This window comes from Neofelis nebulosa, chromosome 5 (assembly GCF_028018385.1).
Source record: "Neofelis nebulosa isolate mNeoNeb1 chromosome 5, mNeoNeb1.pri, whole genome shotgun sequence".
NCBI classification, from domain to species: Eukaryota; Metazoa; Chordata; class Mammalia; order Carnivora; family Felidae; genus Neofelis; species Neofelis nebulosa.
In genome coordinates this window covers 111,124,959-111,144,729 of record NC_080786.1, presented here as the reverse complement: position 1 = coordinate 111,144,729, position 19,771 = coordinate 111,124,959, and the positions used below count along the sequence as shown (strand labels likewise).

The 19,771-nt window shown below is 37.4% G+C and overlaps 1 protein-coding gene across 4 annotated transcripts in view; it reads left to right on the top strand.

Moving 5' to 3' along the window:
* Positions 1 to 19,176, top strand: part of TMEM45A (transmembrane protein 45A) — a 75,010-nt gene extending 55,834 nt beyond the window's left edge. The window contains exons 2-6 of one of the 4 annotated variants that reach the window (XM_058731611.1): positions 1,624 to 1,815; positions 3,357 to 3,569; positions 4,986 to 5,170; positions 14,102 to 14,247; positions 18,657 to 19,176. In XM_058731611.1, coding sequence (XP_058587594.1) covers positions 1,626 to 1,815; positions 3,357 to 3,569; positions 4,986 to 5,170; positions 14,102 to 14,247; positions 18,657 to 18,750 — 828 coding nt within the window. In that variant the 5' untranslated portion in view covers positions 1,624 to 1,625 and the 3' untranslated portion in view covers positions 18,751 to 19,176. Of the gene's footprint in view, positions 1 to 1,623; positions 1,816 to 3,356; positions 3,570 to 4,985; positions 5,171 to 14,101; positions 14,248 to 15,826; positions 16,290 to 18,656 lie in introns of those variants that run through there. The other 3 variants (XM_058731610.1, XM_058731609.1, XM_058731608.1) reach the window with 3 other exon arrangements.
* The last annotated feature ends 595 nt before the right edge of the window (positions 19,177 to 19,771 follow it).

Below are 19,771 nucleotides of genomic sequence, written 5' to 3'. Positions count from 1 at the left end.
AAAAAAGGGCTACTTACATAATTCAAGACTGATTTTCTATAGCATTGACCAAAAACAGAGGATATTTCTTTTTATTATTTGCTGCATTATGTAACAATCATATAAAAAGAATTTACAATTTTATTTGGCTTAATATCCATCTGGATAGGCTGGGTTAAGCTATTAAATCTCAAAAGTTCAATAACTTAGCACAATTGGGGGTTGTATCTGGCAAAATCTGAAGCAGGCTTGTTGGCCATCCACTATGTTGCAGATAGGCCATACCAGGGTTGCCAAGGCAGGGGAAAGGAGACTTAAAGGCTGTTAACTCACTCAACCTGGAAATGACAAATGCCATAGTCCATTGACCAGAACTATAAGCATGGTTCTTTTTGTTTTTAATTAATTAATTTTATTTTTTTGGTAGATGCTGATTTTTATTTATTTTTTAAATTTTTATTTATTTATTTTTGAATATAATTTATTGTCAAATCGACTTACATACATCACCCAGTGTTCATCCCAACAAGTGCCCTCCTCAATGCCCATCCCAAGGGATAGAAGCATGGTTTTGATTCAACTGGAGGAGAGGCTGGGAAAAGTATGTGGAGGAGCACATGGATATTTGATGAGCACTAATGGTCTCTTTCAAATACTTGGTGCTTGGTACTTGAAATTATACACTTAAAAAAAAATTATAGGCAATTTTATAAAATTTGAAGTTTTAAACATATAGGTAAAACATTCATATTACTTTCCTCTAAATATGCTTAAAGTGTAACTCTGTAGTGTAGCACATGTTTGTTTGTTTGTTTTAAGTTTATTTATTTATTTTGGGGGGAGGGAGAGAAAGAGTCCCAAGCAGGCTCCGTGCTGTAAGCACAGAGCCCAATGTGGGGCTCAAACTCAGGAACTGTGAGATCATGACCCGAGCCGAAATCAAGAGTTGAATGCTTTAACTGACTGAGCCGCCCGGGCGCCCCACATGCTATCATTTTAAGAAATCCTTTTGAGTTTCCTATTAAAAACAGCAAAGCCCTTCCTTAATAGTTGTGGGATTTGGGCAAGTCACTTAACTCTGTAAATCTGTATCCCAGTTGAAAATGGGATAATAATCATCATTCGTGGTATGTTGTAAAAATTAGGGTAGAGATTGCATGCTAAACACTTGACACAGTGCCTAGCACAAAAGGTAAGTGCTCAGGGAGTATGAATTTTTCTTTTTGTTCGCATTGTTTTAAATTTTTTTTTTTTCAACGTTTTTTTATTTATTTTTGGGACAGAGAGAGACAGAGCATGAACGGGGGAGGGGCAGAGAGAGAGGGAGACACAGAATCGGAAACAGGCTCCAGGCTCTGAGCCATCAGCCCAGAGCCTGACGCGGGGCTCGAACTCACAGACTGCGAGATCGTGACCTGGCTGAAGTCGGACGCTTAACCGACTGCGCCACCCAGGCGCCCCACTTTTTGTTCGCATTGTTGATATTGCAGTGAACCTACTACTGTTGACAGTAATGTTGAATTCTCTGACTCAGTGGTGTATCTATAATAATCTGAAAATCATGTATTTTATGAGAACAAGTGATGTTTTGGTCAAATTTTGGAAACAAATGTCTTCATCTTCTATATGTTCTCATCTTGGTAGACATGGGGAGTTTCAGAGGTCATGCCCTCCCTGGAACCTTCTTCATTACCATGGGTATTTGGTGGACCATAAAGTGCACTCTGAAGTATGCCTGCAAAAAGCACAAACGGACTTCCTACCTTGGTTCCAAAGCATTATTCCATCGAATAGATATTGTGGAGGGAATTACAATAATTTGCATGGCTTTAACTGGTGAGTGGACCATTTCTGTGTTCTGTTTTTTTCCTTTTGGGTATTTCTACACACAAAGAGATAATTATCAAATCAAGAAATTGCTAAAATGAATTTTTTATTCAAAAATATCCCTGAATGCATATTCTGATTATAATTTGTATCTGATAAAATTTGTTAGAAGGGGACACTTCATGTTTATACAAAGGCCTATTCCTTAATGAGTTGGTCATAGTAATTAACTTGCCTGCCCACTCAAGGTGAGTTTCCCTTATAGAATTAGTTGGAACCTCTGAAATTATTTTATTTTATTTTATTTTATTTTATTTTATTTTATTTTATTTTATTTTATGAGAGAGAAAGAGAGAACAAGCAGGGTAAAGGGGCAGAGGGGGAGAGAGAGAGAGAGAGAGAGGGAGGGAGAGAATCTTAAGCAGGCTCCACACTCAGCACAGAGCCTGATACAGGGCTCGATCCCACAACTCTGGGGTCATGACCTGAGCTGGAATCAAACCAGCTGCCCATGAAATGATTTTATATAATTTATTCTGATGCCTTAAAGAGTAAAATTTATCAGAAAATCAGAAACCATTTTTCAAAATGGCACCAAAATAATCAAGTGACTATGGGAAAGCTTCAATCATAAGTTGTTGCTGTTGGACTGTACAGAGATCAGGCTGAAGAAAACCTTGCTTTATGCACTTTCATCCTTTTTTGTGTGGTTTCTAAATTGAAAAGGGAAGTTAGGCCAGATAAATTCTAAAGCCTTTGCGTTGACTATAAGATTTTGTGAAAATTTTCTGTGTTTTTAGAATTCCACTGCAGCTTCTCCTTTGTGAAAGGCATAATGTTCTCATTTTCCTTTGTATTTCTTCATGCTTTATTCATGGCACTAGGTCTTTGCTATGGCCATCAAATTATAGAGCAACCATTTCCAACGGGAAGAATTGCCATGCCAAATTCCATAGGTTAATACACAACATAACATCTTTAAGAAAGTTTAACTGTTTGTGTTACAGACTAGACCATGTGCTATAATCTGTCTGTGTTTTCTCAGTTATCCTTAATTGGGGAAAAGCTGACCTCTAGCATTTTTATTCTGAATCAAGCACAACTCCCCCCTTCATGGCAAGTCCCCAAGATGTAAGATGTGTCAGAAGGAAGTAATAGGCCTTTGTAGGACTGAGCTCACAAATCCAAACCCCACATCTTCAGGATTTATCTAGTCATTAGGTGACAATAGGAACTAAGACCATCAGTGGAACTGATCACAGAACTAAGTGGGAACTGAAATGATAGGCTTTGAAGATGTGAGATAAACAGCTGTTTGTCTAAATTGGTTATCTTTGACTACAAATTGATCATCCAAACCAGTATTTGAACCTCTAAAACCAGCCGTAGGCACCAGTGCTTAGCTGTTGGGAAAAAGCCAAGAAAGAAGAATCAGCATCATAAAAGGACACTCAATTTAACTAAGCTATGGGCTTAACCTCTCCTATCTTCCTGCTTTCTCTGTGAAGTTATGGAGAAGGTTGCTAAAACTGTGATATGTTCCTTTGCAGGCATGCTTGGAGAGCAGTTTGTTACTGAAGGGCCCCACTTGGCTTTATATAACTATAAAGAGGGCCAGTGGGTCCAACTCCTGAGCTGGCATCATTCCACCATGTATTTCTTCTTCGGGCTGGTGGGCGTGGCAAACATCTTAAGGTTTATCACCAATTCGTTTCCCATTTCCTTAATCAAATTGCTGTTGTCGAATGCCTTATTTGTTGAGGGTAAGTATAAGTGAGTACTTTCCTGTACCTTTCATTATCATTGGACACTTGTCTAGCCCTGTACAATAATATTCCTTTAGTGTCCTGGTGCCAGCTTGATCAACCAGGCCATCTGGGCCATGGTGAAATAGTCAGATGTCCTATGCAGGATGCCAAGGATTTTTCCTTCCTTACTGACTCATGTAGCACAATAGGACAAGCATGACCATTCAGTGTACTTTATTCACATTTTACATCATTCTTAAAGAACACCTACCATGGTTATTTATCTCTAGATTATCCTGGAGACTATCATTATTTCCATTTTTAACAAATGAAACTGAACTTAAGTAAAGCATGAATATCTTGAAGTGAGGGGACCACTCACAGCAACTTGCTAACCTACTAATTAGTGTTTTTCATATTGATATAGTAAAACTCCACCATTACATAGTAAGTAGGGTCAAAAAATCAGTCACATGAAAATAAGGGGTCCTATTTTTGAGAAGTTAATGAAAAACATTTTTTGTTCAGTTGATGTCCCTGTTACTGTGTAGGGCAACAGCGAAAACAAGTGTTCAGTGATTTGTTTTCATTTGTTATATTTATAAGAAATAGATTGATTATAGGACTAAAAAAAATCCCCACATTATCGGGAGGCAATCATTTCCTCACTGTCCACCTTCCTTCCCACATCTGAGGATGAGGACTTTTGCTAACTCCTCTTTGAGAACAAAGACTAATTAAAAGATGGGCATCAACAACCAACATCATGATTCTCATTATCTCAGGGTGTTACCATATTTTGATTGAACATCTCTTCCTCCTCATGAAGATAAAGCTGAAATCTGTTCATGGGATTAAAACATATAGGTAGTTACTGCTTCTTGGGAGTTTCCAGAGCATGTTGTCATACCCATCAAAATCCACTGTTATGATTTGTGTATTTATTTGTTTACTCCAATGGACTGAATTCCTTAAGGCAAGGATTTGTCTCATTCATCTGCGAATTCACCCTGACTCTTGCTCCCCTGCCCCCATCACACTTATTTTTCATCCTCCTGCATAGAAGATGCTTTGAAATATAGTTAGTTGAAAATGTCATGATATATTAGACGAGGAAATAAAGGTTAGTAAAGGGAAAAGGAGTGTTAGATTTCCATTCTTAAGAGTTAATTATAACTCCAAAAATGTTAGAGGGTTCCATGATTGTGGGAAACGGAGAGCACTTGTTATTTTGGACAGATTTGTGTGTGTGTGTGTGTGTGTGTGTGTGTGTGTGTGCGTGCGCACGCGCGCATGTACATGTGAGTGTGTAAAATTCTGTGTGTGGGGTCACTGAGAGAGAGAGAGACAGAGAGAGAGAGAGAGAAAGAGAAATGGTGGTGTCCCTTGGTTTCATTGAAAAAGGCAAACTGTTTTTTCCCTCTCTATCAGCTTTTATCTTGTACAACCACACTCATGGCCGGGAAATGCTGGACATCTTTGTGCACCAGCTGCTGGTCTTGGCTGTCTTTGTGGCAGCCCTGATAGGCTTCTTGGAGTTCTTTGTAAGGAACAATGTCATTGTGGAGCTTCTTCAGATGACCCTTATCCTGCTTCAGGGAAGCTGGTTCTGGCAGGTGAGTTGGGGCCTCCAGTTAATGTGCCTGGTGTTTCCATCTGTAATCTTTTGGTGGGATATTTTGCTCTATAACCTAGAGACTTCCTTCTGATGTGCTGACTGTAGAGAGAATGTGAGTCTTTGAGAGGTGATATTTCTTTGAGTAGCCCAGTGTTCTGGTGGGAGTGCTGATGGAGCAGAGGGGAAGGAAGTAGGATGTGTTCATCTTCATCACATACCTGAATATCTCTAAGGTAGGAATTCTGAGCCATTGCTTTTTGTTGGCAGCAGTTTCTAATCCTGAAGCTGCTTACAGTGTAATGGGTCATAAGCTTGAGAAATATATGAAAGGCAGGAAAGAGAGGAAACTATTACTTACTGAGAAACAACCATGAACCAGCCACTCTAGAGGACTTTTTACATACATATTATTTCATTTTGTCCTCAAAATGACCTGGAAGTTAGGTATTATCATCCTCAATTTACTGATATGACTCAGTGAGACCAAGTTACTATCCCAGGCTTACACAATAATGGAACAAAGATCTAAATGTGGGTCCTAGACTCTTTCCATTTTACTTTGTTGACTACCTAACCTTGGTGTGTTGTCAAAAACATGTATTCCAATCAGTGAGTGTATATTTTATAGAGACTGATACATCGTACTCTAATATGCATATGTAGATGTAAAGAAAGTCTGGGATGAAAGGTGAATGTGGTTTAATTGGGGATGACTTCTTAGAGGAGATGTTTAGTTGCCAGAGAGCAGGAACTTGGAATGAGGTTGTTGCAGGGGTTTGCATTTCATATGAGGAGTGATAAGAAAGTGGTGACAAGGAGACATCATGGTCAAAACGGGATAGGAAAGCTGTGATATTTAAGCATAGGTGAGCGTGGAACGGTTGTGGGGAACAGAGGCTGGTAAAGAAGGGCTATATGCAAAGGGTATTTTGAAGGAAAAATGACATAAAGGAACAAATATTCTGTAATGTGATGAAACTGATGAATTTAACCAGTTTATAAATACAAGTCATTTTGTTAAATTATCATTTGCTGAAAAGCTGAATAAAATGGTATGTAAAACACTATTATGAATTCTATATCTTCTGATTGGAATGTTTTACCATGTGCATGCATTGCCTATGCAAAAATAAAGATAAATTTTAAAATTTTCAAAAAAGCTAATTTGTGGTCAGGATGACACAGTGAGTTTATATGTCAGTGTATCTCCTCTACTCCAGACACATAATAATGAAAGATGAAAATTTAAAAATACTATAAAAAAAGAAACTAAAAGAAGAAAAAATAAATAAAAAATAAGAAAATAACCTAGCTGCAATTGAACAACACAGACAGAAACAGGGCAAGCCACCTACCTTGTGGGCCAGACCAGAACAGCACTGTATAGTGGGAGTAGAGCTGAGTGGCAGGACTGTGGGCACCAGTGGAATCAAGAGCAAATAAAAGGGTTCCTCTCAAGGTGAGAGGTGAGGCCAGGCTCTTGGAACTCTAATTGTACTGTGTATACTTTCTGTCTTCCTGTTTGCTTTTCATCTTATTGATTTATTTCATAGCGGTCTGCTAAAGTTTCATATGATAGTTCTAGATTTGTCAATTTCTCCTTATTTTCAGTTTTTGCTTTAATGTTATAAGGCTGTATTCTGCTTATACTTTTCTAGTTTTTTTTTTTATTGAATGCTCACTTTGTTTCTGTCTTTCTTGTTTTAAAATAAATATATCTCCAGCTATAGATTTCCTTCTACATACTACTGTAGCCATCTCCCATAGGATTTGATGTGTGGTAGTTTTCACTCTTGGGAAACTTTGAATATTGCATTTTCCATGTGCTTTCCTCTTTAATTTATGAGTTAACTAGGAGTGCGCCTTTAAGTTTCCAAAAATGTTATTTTTATTTTTATTGTTCATTTTCAATTTAATTGCTTTGTAGTCATAGAATGTGTTGACTCTGAAATGCGTTGTATTGAAACTTCCTTTGGAACAATGTCAGTGGTAGTAAGTGTTCTATGTATTTGAAAGAAAGTATGTTCTATCTTCATTGAGTTCAGGATTCTCTATATATTTATTAAATCAAGTTTGATAAAGAGCTAACTAAGTAAAGAAAGTTGAAAGTAAGAACAAAAGAAGAAACGCAAGGAAAGTAAAAAATAAATAAAAGGAATAATAAAGATAAGAGCAGAATTAATGAAACTGATTAGTGTTCCATTAATCATTAATGACTCATTAACGATTTGAGGGAGGAAGCATCAGCTGTCACAACTGAGAATAGACTGACCTAATGTTGTCCCTTTTGGCAGAGAAATAATGTTTTCATATTTTTCCAAAAGCTTTTCTAAGAAAGAGCTGTGAGGTTAACATTTTGGGGTGTAAATCTGTGACTATTTAAAAACCTTTTCCATCTATCAGTATGTCTAGACTAGTTTCTTTTTTTACCTGGTGGCCAGACTAAATAACGCTTAGAGGCTTAAAGAAAAATGAACATTTAATACCAGTGCAAACACACACACCGACAGGAAATGAAGGTTTAGCCATAGTATCTCTCTCTATCCTCAGATGACTCCAAAACAAAAATGTCTGAGACTTAGGTGAATTTTTATGCTTTTATTTTGATGCTTTGTGTGGTGTTATGAAGGTTTATGGCCCAAATTGTCTTAAGCTAATCATATGACATTGTGATTTGCTTTTCACCATACTTTTTCTCTCTCTACTTCTCCATAGATGGGTAATAACTAGCACATAAATAATAAATAGACACATTGTCACATGTAGACTCTTTGACCTGTAAGAAGATGTGAAATAAATGAGGCAAATGTTCAGATTGGCTGCTTTTTTTTTTTTTTTTTTATAACTCATACACGAATGATTGGGTGATAGGCAAACCTGGATGGAACGCCCTTCCCAACCTCTAAAAATGATTTCTTTCATGAATGTCATTCTAGTCAGATATGCTTTCTGAAAAACCTATCCATGTCATGCAATTTAAAAAAGAAACAGATACCCTTCAAAGTCCATTCATTCCGTGAATCATGGTTTCTCTGAGACTCTTTGTGGGAGAGTATTTCTAAGGCTCACTTTTGCACTGTGTCATTTCCAAGTTCCCTCACATCATTGTCAGAGCTGAGGCACAGAGACCATCAGGAATGAGGAAGACATTTCTGCTGTGTTTGCTTCCTATTACTTTGAACAGTTACTTCTATTTCATCACCCAGCTCCACTAATTGCCCCAAGGACTCCTCCCAAGACTTCCCAGATTACTGAGCCCAAAGTAAAACTCAGCTTTGTTTTGCCTTTAAGAAAGACAAAAGTTCATTCAAAGATATCAAAAAGACCCAACTAAAGCAGTAGTGGTCTGAAGTCTGATATAGTGGATCAAACACTTGCTTAAGGGTAATAGTGTTGAAAGAAGTGATTAGAGAATAAGATATAAAACAATAGGAAATTCGAACTCCAACCTATAGGAAATGGGCCTCTGGCTTGTTATATATTAGAGAAGATAATTATTTACATTTTAAATGTGATATTAATGAAGCTTAAACTACTCAAAAACAGATGGTCAGGAGTGGCATAGAAGATACAGCAAGAAAAAATTCTTTTTAAGACCTATTTTTTTGTTGTTGAAATTTTACATTAGGAAGCAAATTAGAATATTAAATGAAAGAGTAATGGCTGATTCTATATTTAAAGGAAAATTTAATGAGTTGTGGCATCTTTTGGCCTTTGTATTTCAGCTTTCCTAATTCACTTGCTTTTAGCCTTAAATGACTTGGGAATGTTTCTATGGCTTTCACAATAATCACATCAGTTAACTGTACTCATAGGCCTCATGGCAGCTTTCAGTTTCAGGCTATAAGGGTCTCAATGAGATTGGCAGTGAGAGGCGCTCAAAGTCTCTCTTTAAGCATTTGACTGGTAGGATTGGTGATGACCAATGAAGGTGACTTAAAGAGATGTTTTATTTTGAGTGCTCCAAAAAGCAATTGTGAGTATGGCATGGAAGAAGTCCATGAGACTCTAGGTCAGGCAGACCTGGACTTGAAGTCTGGTTCCACCATATTTATCTCATGAGTGTATACTGTATATTCTATGCCTTACCAGAAGGTAAAGTTAAGTTGGGATTTGAAAGATGGATGAAAAACCACTAATGTGTCCAGGCTTCAGGTTTAGGATAAGTGATTCTCCTTTGCTTATTTTGGTCTTAGCTCCTGTATTAGTTTCTTTCTTTTTTTTTTTTTTTTAAGTTTATTTTTCTTTTGAGAGAGATAGAGAGCAAGCAGGGGAGGAGCAGAGAGAGAAGGAGACAGAATCTCAAGCAGGCTCTGTGCTGTCAGTGCAGACTCGACATGGGGCTTGAATTCACGAACTGTGAGATCATGACCTGAGCCGAGACCAAGAGTCGGACGCTCAACCAGCTGAGCCACCCAGGCACTCCAGCTCCTGTATTAGTTTCTTAGGGCTGCAAAAACAAAGTCCCAAAGACTGGATGACTTAAAACAATGGAAAGTTATTCTTTCACTGTTCTGGAGGCCAGAAGTCCAAAAATCAAGGTGTCAGCATATTGGTTTCTTTTTGGGGACCCAAAGGGAGAATCTGTCCTATGCCACTATCCTAGAGAGTTGTCAGCAATCCCTGACATTCCTCTGCTTATGGCAGCATAACTGCAACCTCTGCCTCCATAGTCACACCTGTGTATCTCTGTACCTGTGTCTTCACATGGCTTTCCATTATAAGGACACCAGTCATTGGATTTAGGACCAATTATAATCCAGTATGACCTCATCTTACCTTGATGACATCTGAAAAAACCCTATTTCCAAATAAGGTCACATTCACAGACACCCAGTATTGGGACATCAACATGTCCTTTTGGAGGACACAGTTTAACCCACAACAGCTGCTAACCCTTACCTCTGGGAGCTATAGCAAATCACTCCCCAAGCAGAGATAGATGGATCATGGCACTGGAAGGACATTGGTGGGACAAATAGGAATTGTGGAACTTGTCCATAGTTCATTACACTCAACTGTCCTCTAAAAGACCCTTCCTTGACACAGAATTTCTCTATCACCTTCCATTAGTGGCTGCAAAAGGAGGGCATGAAAAGCAGGGGAATAATGATATCTTCTTCTTGGGATTATTATGAGGACTGAAGATAATCCTGAAGTTTATGTGCATGAGTGAAGTTAAGGTGCCCCACACATAATGGTACATCTACCAAGTGGTACAAATGGTAACTCTCTTTCCAACTAAAGGGAATTCTTTAAAATGGGAAATGGGAACAAGTGATTAAGGCCCAAATCTTGGTTTTTCCTGATTTACTCAGGCTATTTGAAATTTCATACAGAAATGGAATTAAAATTTCACTCAATGTTATGGATTAAATGCTTTTTTTGTTCCTGTAAGATTTCATTTATTAGATGTGTAAATCTGGGCAAATTACAAAACCACCCAATTTTCTCATCTGGGTGATGAAGATAATAGTACATCAAAATGGGATAATAATACATCATTGCAGGGCCATTGTAAGGAAAACTCCCAAGCAGCATAACTGACATTTAGTTAGCCAATATACGGTGGATATTTGTCCAGTTATCCATGTAAGTATCTTGTTATTGTAATTTTTTAGCATCTGACAGATGTCCATCCCTCTACCCCCCATCTGTCCATCATCTGTCCAAGTCTATCTATCTATCTATCTATCTATCTATCTATCTATCTATCATCATCATCATCTACCTATCTTCTCTATCATATTATTTTTTATTGGGATAAACTTTACATAACATAGAATTAACCATTTTAAAGTGTGTAATTCAGTGCCATTTAAGTACATTCACAATATTGTGCAACTCTCACCTTTATGTAGTTCTAAAACATTTTCATCACTCCAGAAGGAAACCTTGGAATCATTCAGTAGCCATTCTCTTTCATTCTCCTCCTAGCCCCTAATAATCACTAATTTGCTTTTTCTTTCTATGGATTTACCTATTCTGGATGTTTCATGTAAACAGAATCATACCATATGTGACTTTTTGTATCTGGCTTCTTTCCCTTAAAATAATGTTTTCAAGATTAATCTATGTTGTATCATGTATTAGTGAATCATAACTTTTCATAGCTTAATAATATTCCATTGTATAGATATACCATTTTTGTTTAATTCATCATCAGTTGATGGGCATTTAGGTTGTTTTCAACTGTTGACTATTATGAACATTTGTTTACAAGTTTTTGTTTGAATACTTCTTTTCAGTTCTTTTGGGTATATACTTAGGAATGGCATGTGATAATTAATTCTACACTTAGCTTTTCGAGAAACTGTCAAATTGTTTTCCACAATGACTACACCATTTTATATTCCTATCAGAAATTTATAAGGAATCCAATTTCTCCATATTTTTACTAACACTTGTCATTATTAGTGTTATTACCATCCTAGTGGGTGTGAAGGGGTATCTCATTGTGGTTTTGATTTGCATTTCTCTAATAACAATGTTCATCATTTTTTTCATGAGTTTATTGACAATTTGTATACCTATTTTTGGAGAAATGTCTCTTAAACTCCTTTGCCCATTTAAAAAATATATTTTTTTGTCTTTTAGTTGTTGAGTTTTAGATCTTTATACATTCTAGATATTGACTTCTTTTAGGTATATGATTCAGCAGTATTTTATCCTATGCTATGGGCTGTCTTCTCATTTTCTTTTTTTTTTTTTTTTTAAGTTAATTTATCCATTTGAGAGAGAAACAGAGAGAATGAGCAGAGGAGGAACAGAGACAGAGGGAGAGAAATAATCCCAAGCAGGCTCCACACTATCAGCATCAAGCCTGATGTGGGACTGAAACCCATGAACCTTGAGATCATGACCTGAGCCAAATTCAAGAGTTGGACACTTAACTGACTGAACCACCCAGGGGCCCCTGTGTTTTCATTTTCTTGAAAGTGTCAATTGAAATACAAAAGTTTAATTTTGGTGAAGCTCAATTTATGTATTTTTTCTTTGGTTGATTGTACTTTTATTTAAAAAATTTTTTTAACGTTTATTTATTTTTGAAGGAGAGAGAGACAGAGTATGAGTGGGGGAGGGGCAGAGAGACAGGAAGACACAGAATCTGAAGCAGGCTCCAGGCTCTGAGCTGTCAGCACAGAGCCCGACGTGGGGCTCGAACCCACAAACCGTGAGATCATGACCTGAGCCGAAGTCGGATGCCCAACCGACTGAGCCACCCAGGCACCCCAGGTTGATTGTACTTTTAGTGTAATATCTAAGAAGTCATCAGCAATCCCAGGTCATGAAGATTCCTCCTATGTTTTCTTCTAATAGTTTTATGGTTTTACTTCTTATATTTAGTCTTTGACCAATTTTGAATTAATTTTTGTATGTGGTGTGAGGTAAGGGTCCAAATTCATTCTTTTGTATGTGGATATCCAGTTGTCCCAGCACCATTTGTTGAAGAGACGATTATTTACCCATTGAATGCCCTTGGCACTCCTATCAAAATGAATTTTCTACAGACATATAGATTTATTTCTGAACTCTCAATTCTATTTCATTGATCTATATTTCTATCATTATGTCAGTACCACCCTATTTTGATTATTGCAGTTTTTGTAGTAAGTCTTGAGATCAAAAAGCATAATTCTTACAACTTCGTAATTCTTACAACTTTATTTTTCTTTTTTGAAGTTGTTTATGGGTTCCTGGAAATTCCATATGATTTTTAGGATCAGTTTTCCATATCTGTAAAAACAACAACAAAAACCATTGGGTTTGATAAGGATTGCATTGAGTTTATAGATTGCTTTGAGTGTTATTGACATCTTAATAATTTTAAATCATCCAGTCCATGAACATGGGATGTATTTCCATTGTTTAGGCTTTGATTTCTCTCAACAATGTTTTATATAGCTTTCAGTGTGCAAGTCCTGAACCTCCTTGATTAAATTTATTCCTAAGTATTTTATTTTTTTCAATGCTATTATAAGTGGCATTGTTTTCTTTTTTTTTTCTTTTTTTTTTAACGTTTATTCATTTTTGAGACAGAGAGAGACAGAGCATGAATGGGAGGTCAGAGAGAGAGGGAGACACAGAATCTGAAACAGGCTCCAGGCTCTGAGCTGTCAGCACAGAGCCCGACGCGGGGCTCGAACTCACGGACCGCGAGATCATGATCTGAGCCGAAGTCGGACGCCCAACCGACTGAGCCACCCAGGCACCCCAACATTGTTTTCTTAACATAATTTTTGGGTTGTTCATTGCATGTGTATAGAAGTACAACTGAATTTGTGTGTTGATTTTGTGTCCTGCAAGTATGATGAATTCATTTATTAGCTCTAATAGTTCTTTTGTGTATGGATTCTTTAGGATTTTCTCTATATAAGATTATATCATCTGTGAATGTAGAAAGTTTTACTTCTTTCTTTAGAATCTGGATGCCCTTTATTTTTCGTGACTAATTTTTGGCTAAAAATTTCTAGTACAATGTTGAATAGAAGTGGTGAATCAGACACTCTCATCTTGTTGCTAATCTTAGGGGAAAAGCTTTCAGTCTTTTATCATTGAATATAATGTTATCTGTGAGCATTTATTTTAAAACCTTTTTGTATTCTAATTTTGAAATAACTGAGTGAAATTGCGCAACTTAGAAACCTGGCACATTCTCTGAAAGTCCATAATCCACAGAGATGATTACTATCCACATTTTAAAAATTCATCTTCAAATGTCCTTAATGTTTTTTTTGAAATTATGACCTGGTAGATACTATCTGTATTACTTAAATAGGCAGTGAAACCTGATGACCTATCTGTAGCATCTCAGGTAATTAGAGTTGTCTTAGTTAAGATTGATCTTGGAACCAAACATTTTGAAATGTGCTATCATTGGGAATATGATTGATTATTTTCAATATGTGCTTTTTGTTTTAAATTACAGATTGGTTTTGTCCTTTATCCCCCTAGTGGAGGTCCTGCATGGGATTCAATGGATCATGACAACATTATGTTTCTCAGCATATGCTTTTGTTGGCATTACACATTACACATTGTCATTGTTGGAGTGATTTATGCCTTTGTTACTTGGTAAGTTAGTGACTTTTTTGTTCATGGAAGCTCTATTCCTTGGTATATGACCAACAAGACTCAAAAGTATTGAACTTAAGTTCAAAGGGGGACTTCATTCTTTAGTATTCCACAAGACAGGGTAATATAGCAGAAAATTATCTGCAAACCCAGAAATCCCCCCTTGAAAGAATAAATGCTGGTTTAAAGTTAGACTCGCTCAACAGTGTCTCAGCTGTCTCTCTGACCTATGACCTATGTGTCTCCCTTCAACACTTTTCTGTGCCTTTGTGTCTTTGCATATGCTGTTTCCTTTTTCAATGGGCCTCTCCATACCTGCAGTGAGCCCTCCATTTGCCCATGTGTACATTAATGTTAGCAATTCACAAGCTTGGTGTCACATTTTGATCAACATTTATGTTTCCCATTAAATATGAATGTGTGATTAATTTGACATTTACTCTAATATTTCTAAAAGTAAGATTCAGTTGTTTTTAGAAAGACTCTGATTCAATGTTTCACAATGAACGAAGAGCAATATAACAGACAGATTGATAAAACACATATTCCTAGCTCTCCTACCTATCAACTGTATGACTTTGGGCAAATTATGTAACCACATTAAGTCTCAGTTTTGTTGTTTGCAAAATGGGAAAAATAATAGTACCTCAATAAGAAATGTGTGTAAATGTATGCATAGGACATAATGAGAGTGCAGTGGAGGTTATTCTTGTTGTTCTTATTCTTTTTGTGTTATTTTTCTTGTTCTCCTCCTCCTCCTTCTGTACCAAAAAATGCATAAAATATAGACCCTATGGGGAGAAACAGACAATTTAGATACAGTGCAATTGGTGGAAACAGTAGAACAAAGCACTATTGGAGCCCAGAGGAGGCTTCCTCATATTTGAGAATTAAGCTTCATCTTGAAGAATAAGAAATAGAAAAAGTTGAACATGGTTCCTATCTTTAAGGTAGCTAATACCAAATCACAATGGGTCTAGCTGATCCCAACTATTAAGCATGCAGACTCTACACTTAATTCTGCAGACGTCAGCACTGATCTAAATGTTCTATATCTGCAGTTTTCATTTGGTAGCCATGAACTACTTGATTATGTGGTTATTGGACACTTGACATGTGCCTAGTGCCACATTAATTTAAATTAATTTAAATATCTGTATATGCATAGTGACTACCATATTGGACAGTATACATCTAGTAGGTTCTCTAGATAAATAAAATGCAGTAGCTGCTTCTAGGCCCAGTGTGGTCTCAGCATCTTCAAAAACTAGCTTTCTGCTCTTCTTTCCCAGGTCACCCCTCCTTCTTTGTGCTTTTTTGAGCTTCACTGCTGAAGCAGCTTTGGTGCTGAGTCTCTTAGTAAGGGAACCATGTAACTCCCAGATGTCTCTGCTAGGCTCCTGGTCAGCTTACTTTGATCTGTAGTTACCTCCTTCTAGAGGTCTAAGTGCTTTTGGGTACTGGGAGATTCTAGCTTCTCATTGACTGATCTCTATTAGTCCTACTCCATTCCCCCAAAGCATGCTGTTAAGACTGGCTCTGCCACTAAGTAAAACTTTGCTTCTTCCTGTTGTTCTAGGCTGACATCTGGGCCTCATCCCCTTAGGGGCTGGGCAGCCTCCAAGAATAAAGGCGACATTCAAGGAGCCTCTCTAGCTCATGTCAGCTCTCTTCCATGGCCAAAAGAAGACTACTGTCTCTTCCTGTTTCAAAAGGCTTCAGACCCCTCTTATCCACTTACAACTTTCTAGAAACCAGAAACTCCATGTTTATTTTCTCAACACTCCCCACCTCCAGACACCTTTATCTTTTGTGACCACTTAGTCCCTTCTACCTGGCATATCCAAATCAAATGCCATATCTTCTATGAAAACTTCTGTGATAATTCTAGCCCTCATTTCCCTTCATGAGTTTGGATAGTACTTGAGTCGCTACTACTCATTTTAGCAATTGTGATCTATCTTTACTATTAGCCAGTCTTATCTGCTAGCTAGGTTGTATCACTTTAAGGAAAAGACCCTTTTCGTATTTCACATGGCTGTTGGCATGCTATCAAACATGCAGTAGGTATTCATTAAACACTTATTTGCAGTTTTTTTTTAATTTTTTTTTAACGTTTATTTATTTTTGAGACAGAGAGAGACAGAGCATGAATGGGGGAGGGTCAGAGAGAGGGAGACACAGAATCTGAAACAGGCTCCAGGCTCTGAGCTGTCAGCACAGAGCCCGACGCGGGGCTTGAACTCACAGACCGCGAGATCATGACCTGAGCCGAAGTCGGCTGCTTAACTGACTGAGCCATCCAGGCGCCCCTATTTGCAGTTTTAATAGATCTACTCAGTTACATGAGTATGGGCTTTATTTGTTTGGAAATCATGTTTCAGATGCTTTTCAGTTTTGCTCTCATATTGCTTTGGAAATATAATACCAAGAGCTCATGTTATGAGGTATGTTGATATAAACTTAAGGAATAACTTACAAAATGTCATGAAGATTCAGTACTGACTTTCAGTGAGGTCACATGTAGGCTAATTCCATCCTATAATCATAAGCAGTTTTGACAATCTGTTTTTCAGAGTTTGAGTGTGAAGTTGTTTGTAATTCAGTCACAGGTGATGGATTTTCAGGGGACCCTCTGCTCTTTCTCTTGTTAATTGCAGAGTACATATGGGAGCAAAAACTCAGACACATCCTGACCTTAGTATCCTGGACTTGTATCATTCTGGAAACTGACAATTATTTGCACTTCTTCTTCACCCTTCCGGCTTTTAACCTGTCTGCACTGGCCATTTACGCATGTGCCAATACCTAGGGCTATAGGATACAGATAGAACCTGAACAGGCGTCAGCTTGGTGGCTGTCACAACAGCAAATACAACCCAGAAAGAAGGAGTGGGAAACAGGAGGAGTCACTAGGGTCTGTGTTAACAATTAATTTGTAATAAGTAGCCATGTCTTTGTTTTATTTTCCATAAGAGCCATCAAGAATGAATCTAATTAATGAATTAACAATCCATTTCATTTACATGTATTAAGGTTGTGCAATGTAAAGATAACTATGTGAATTTAAAAAATGACACAAACATTTCCCAGACTTTAACTTATTTAAGACTATTAGTCTTTCATGAAAACAGTGCCTTGAAGAGCCTAGGACATTGGGAGCAACATCAATAGTCAGTTAATAATCAAAGCAAATTATTTTGATTGGTTTCTTTGGCTCTTGATGAGTGAATAGTTTTTATTACTACTACTTGCTTGTTGTATTATTGGAGGAGTTAATGCTGAATTGAAAGAGAATTAACCTCCACAAATAAGTGAGTGATATGAACTCCTAGCAGATTGTTCCAAAGGTCATTGATTCATCAAATGTGTGTTGAGCCACTGTTATGTACCAGACTCTGGCTAGCATTAGAGCACTAAATAAGGTGACGTCTTTGCTTTTATGATGCTTATATTTTTGTGAGATCCAGAGAACAAGTAAAGTCATTACATGTTTATAGGGGCAGGCCAGACCTTCACTGGAAGAAGAAGACAGGCAGAAGAAAATAAGGGTAAAGATGCAGATAGGCTGGTGAAGTTTAACACAAAATTATAATGATTTTGATGATTTGGTGTATCAAATGTGTGTGTTCCCATGTATTTTTGGAACTGAACTATGTTTTATTGATATGGTCATAGTACAATGTCTTTACAAATAATCATGCACAGGGAAAGCTTTGCTTAGTCCTTATTACATCAGAGAAGTGGAGAGTCTGCCACAAAGAACCTTCGTATCTCCCAATATCAAAAATCATTTTGCTGATTCCCCCAGACCCACAGATCTCTTAATCTATGAAAACAATCACAGTGGTGGAGGGCACTTCTTGCATCTTCTTAGTTAATCATGGATCACTACATGGACCATCACATGCAGTTGAACATGCTGGCCTGCACAAGAGCACCCCTCTGAAGGCACAATTTGGGACAGACCTGACATGAGTTTTGACACGGGGAAGGAGATGTCTTCATGCACTTCCTTTATAGGAGAGGGCTGCTTTTTGTAATACATAGCAAGGTGTGGACTTGATGGAAAAGGTCTCAGCTGAGCTTGGTTTCTTCTGGGCTTGCTGCAGTCCAGAGATTCTCTTGTTTCTTTCAGAAATGATCAAAACTATGAATAATTAGGCATTTTCTGACAACGAACTCAACAATCATGTCATACACGGTACAAGCTATATTGTATCTGTTTACTTATACACTGCTTTAGTCCACAAAAAGGTTTCATGTAGCTCCAAAGTCAAATAAAAGTGATTTTTTTGAGTTGCCTCTCCCATTTGTACAGATAATTTGTAGTTTGCTGTATTATTGATACACATTACTCTGGGTTTTTATTAGACAGCATAACATGAGATGCCTTTCATTCTCCTTAGGTTGGTTAAATCTCGACTTAAGAGGTTCTGCTCCTCAGAAGTTGGACTCCTGAAAAATACTGAACGAGAACAAGAATCAGAAGAAGAGATGTGATTTTGAGGGCCATCTAGTCTTCCTGGATGAACTTTTCTTTTTTGGAATATTTTTGTTCATGGTTTTGTTTTTTGATCTTTTGCTTGGAGAACAGGTAGCTGAGGATGATTCTTGGTGTATTGTTTGTATTTCCAATTTGCTTAAAGTATTTGAATTCAAATATTTTGTTTTTAGATTTGTAAGTACTTTGGATGATGAATGCATTTTGCACATACGTCATGGTATTTGGGGCCTGGAGTGACTGTTTCCAGATGATCTTAAGTCTGATGCCCATGCTAAGAAAAATGTGTTATTTACCTTATAGATATGCTCAAGGTTCCTGAGCTTGCTATCATTTGTAATTCATTAAACATGGAATTACACTTGTTTATCTTGTTGTTGCAATGAGAAATAAAGGAATGCAGGAATCTTGGTTCGGACACCTCAGGTCTTTGTTTTTTTTAATGCAACTACACCTCACCCTTGTATCACGAAGAAGGAGCTGTGTGACAAATTCTGGAACACCTGTGTTCTGCCCTGGGAAAAGTAAGCCAGAAGTCATCCTGAGTTGTGCAGTCTTTTAGGGAAGACAAGAAAAACGATCCCTAGGACACAGGGATGCAAAGCCATGGAGACTGGGAAAGGGGAGTTATGATGTCATCTATAGAGTAAAATGTCATTAAACAGCATAGCATAGCCACCATACTGTCCCTTCTACTGAAATAGTGGAGGGGTTAAAATAAGGAAAAGCATTTTATGGAATACCCAGGTAAACAGTCAGAGCTCTTACCTAGTCTTGGACTAAGCAGCCCTTAGTGGGGAGTCAAGAAATCTCATTTCTAATTCTGACCTTACGACTAACCTGCCTCTAGGGCTTTAGAAATCACCATGTCCTCTTTAAAGTAAGGGAATTGAACTGGATGAGTCATGGGGCACTTTCTAGCTATCACATTTTATGAATCTACAATCTCTGAGACAAAGTGAAACCAGAGACAGATGATTTAGTAAGTACAATGTTAGTTGGAAAGGCCAGTCTCTTCCG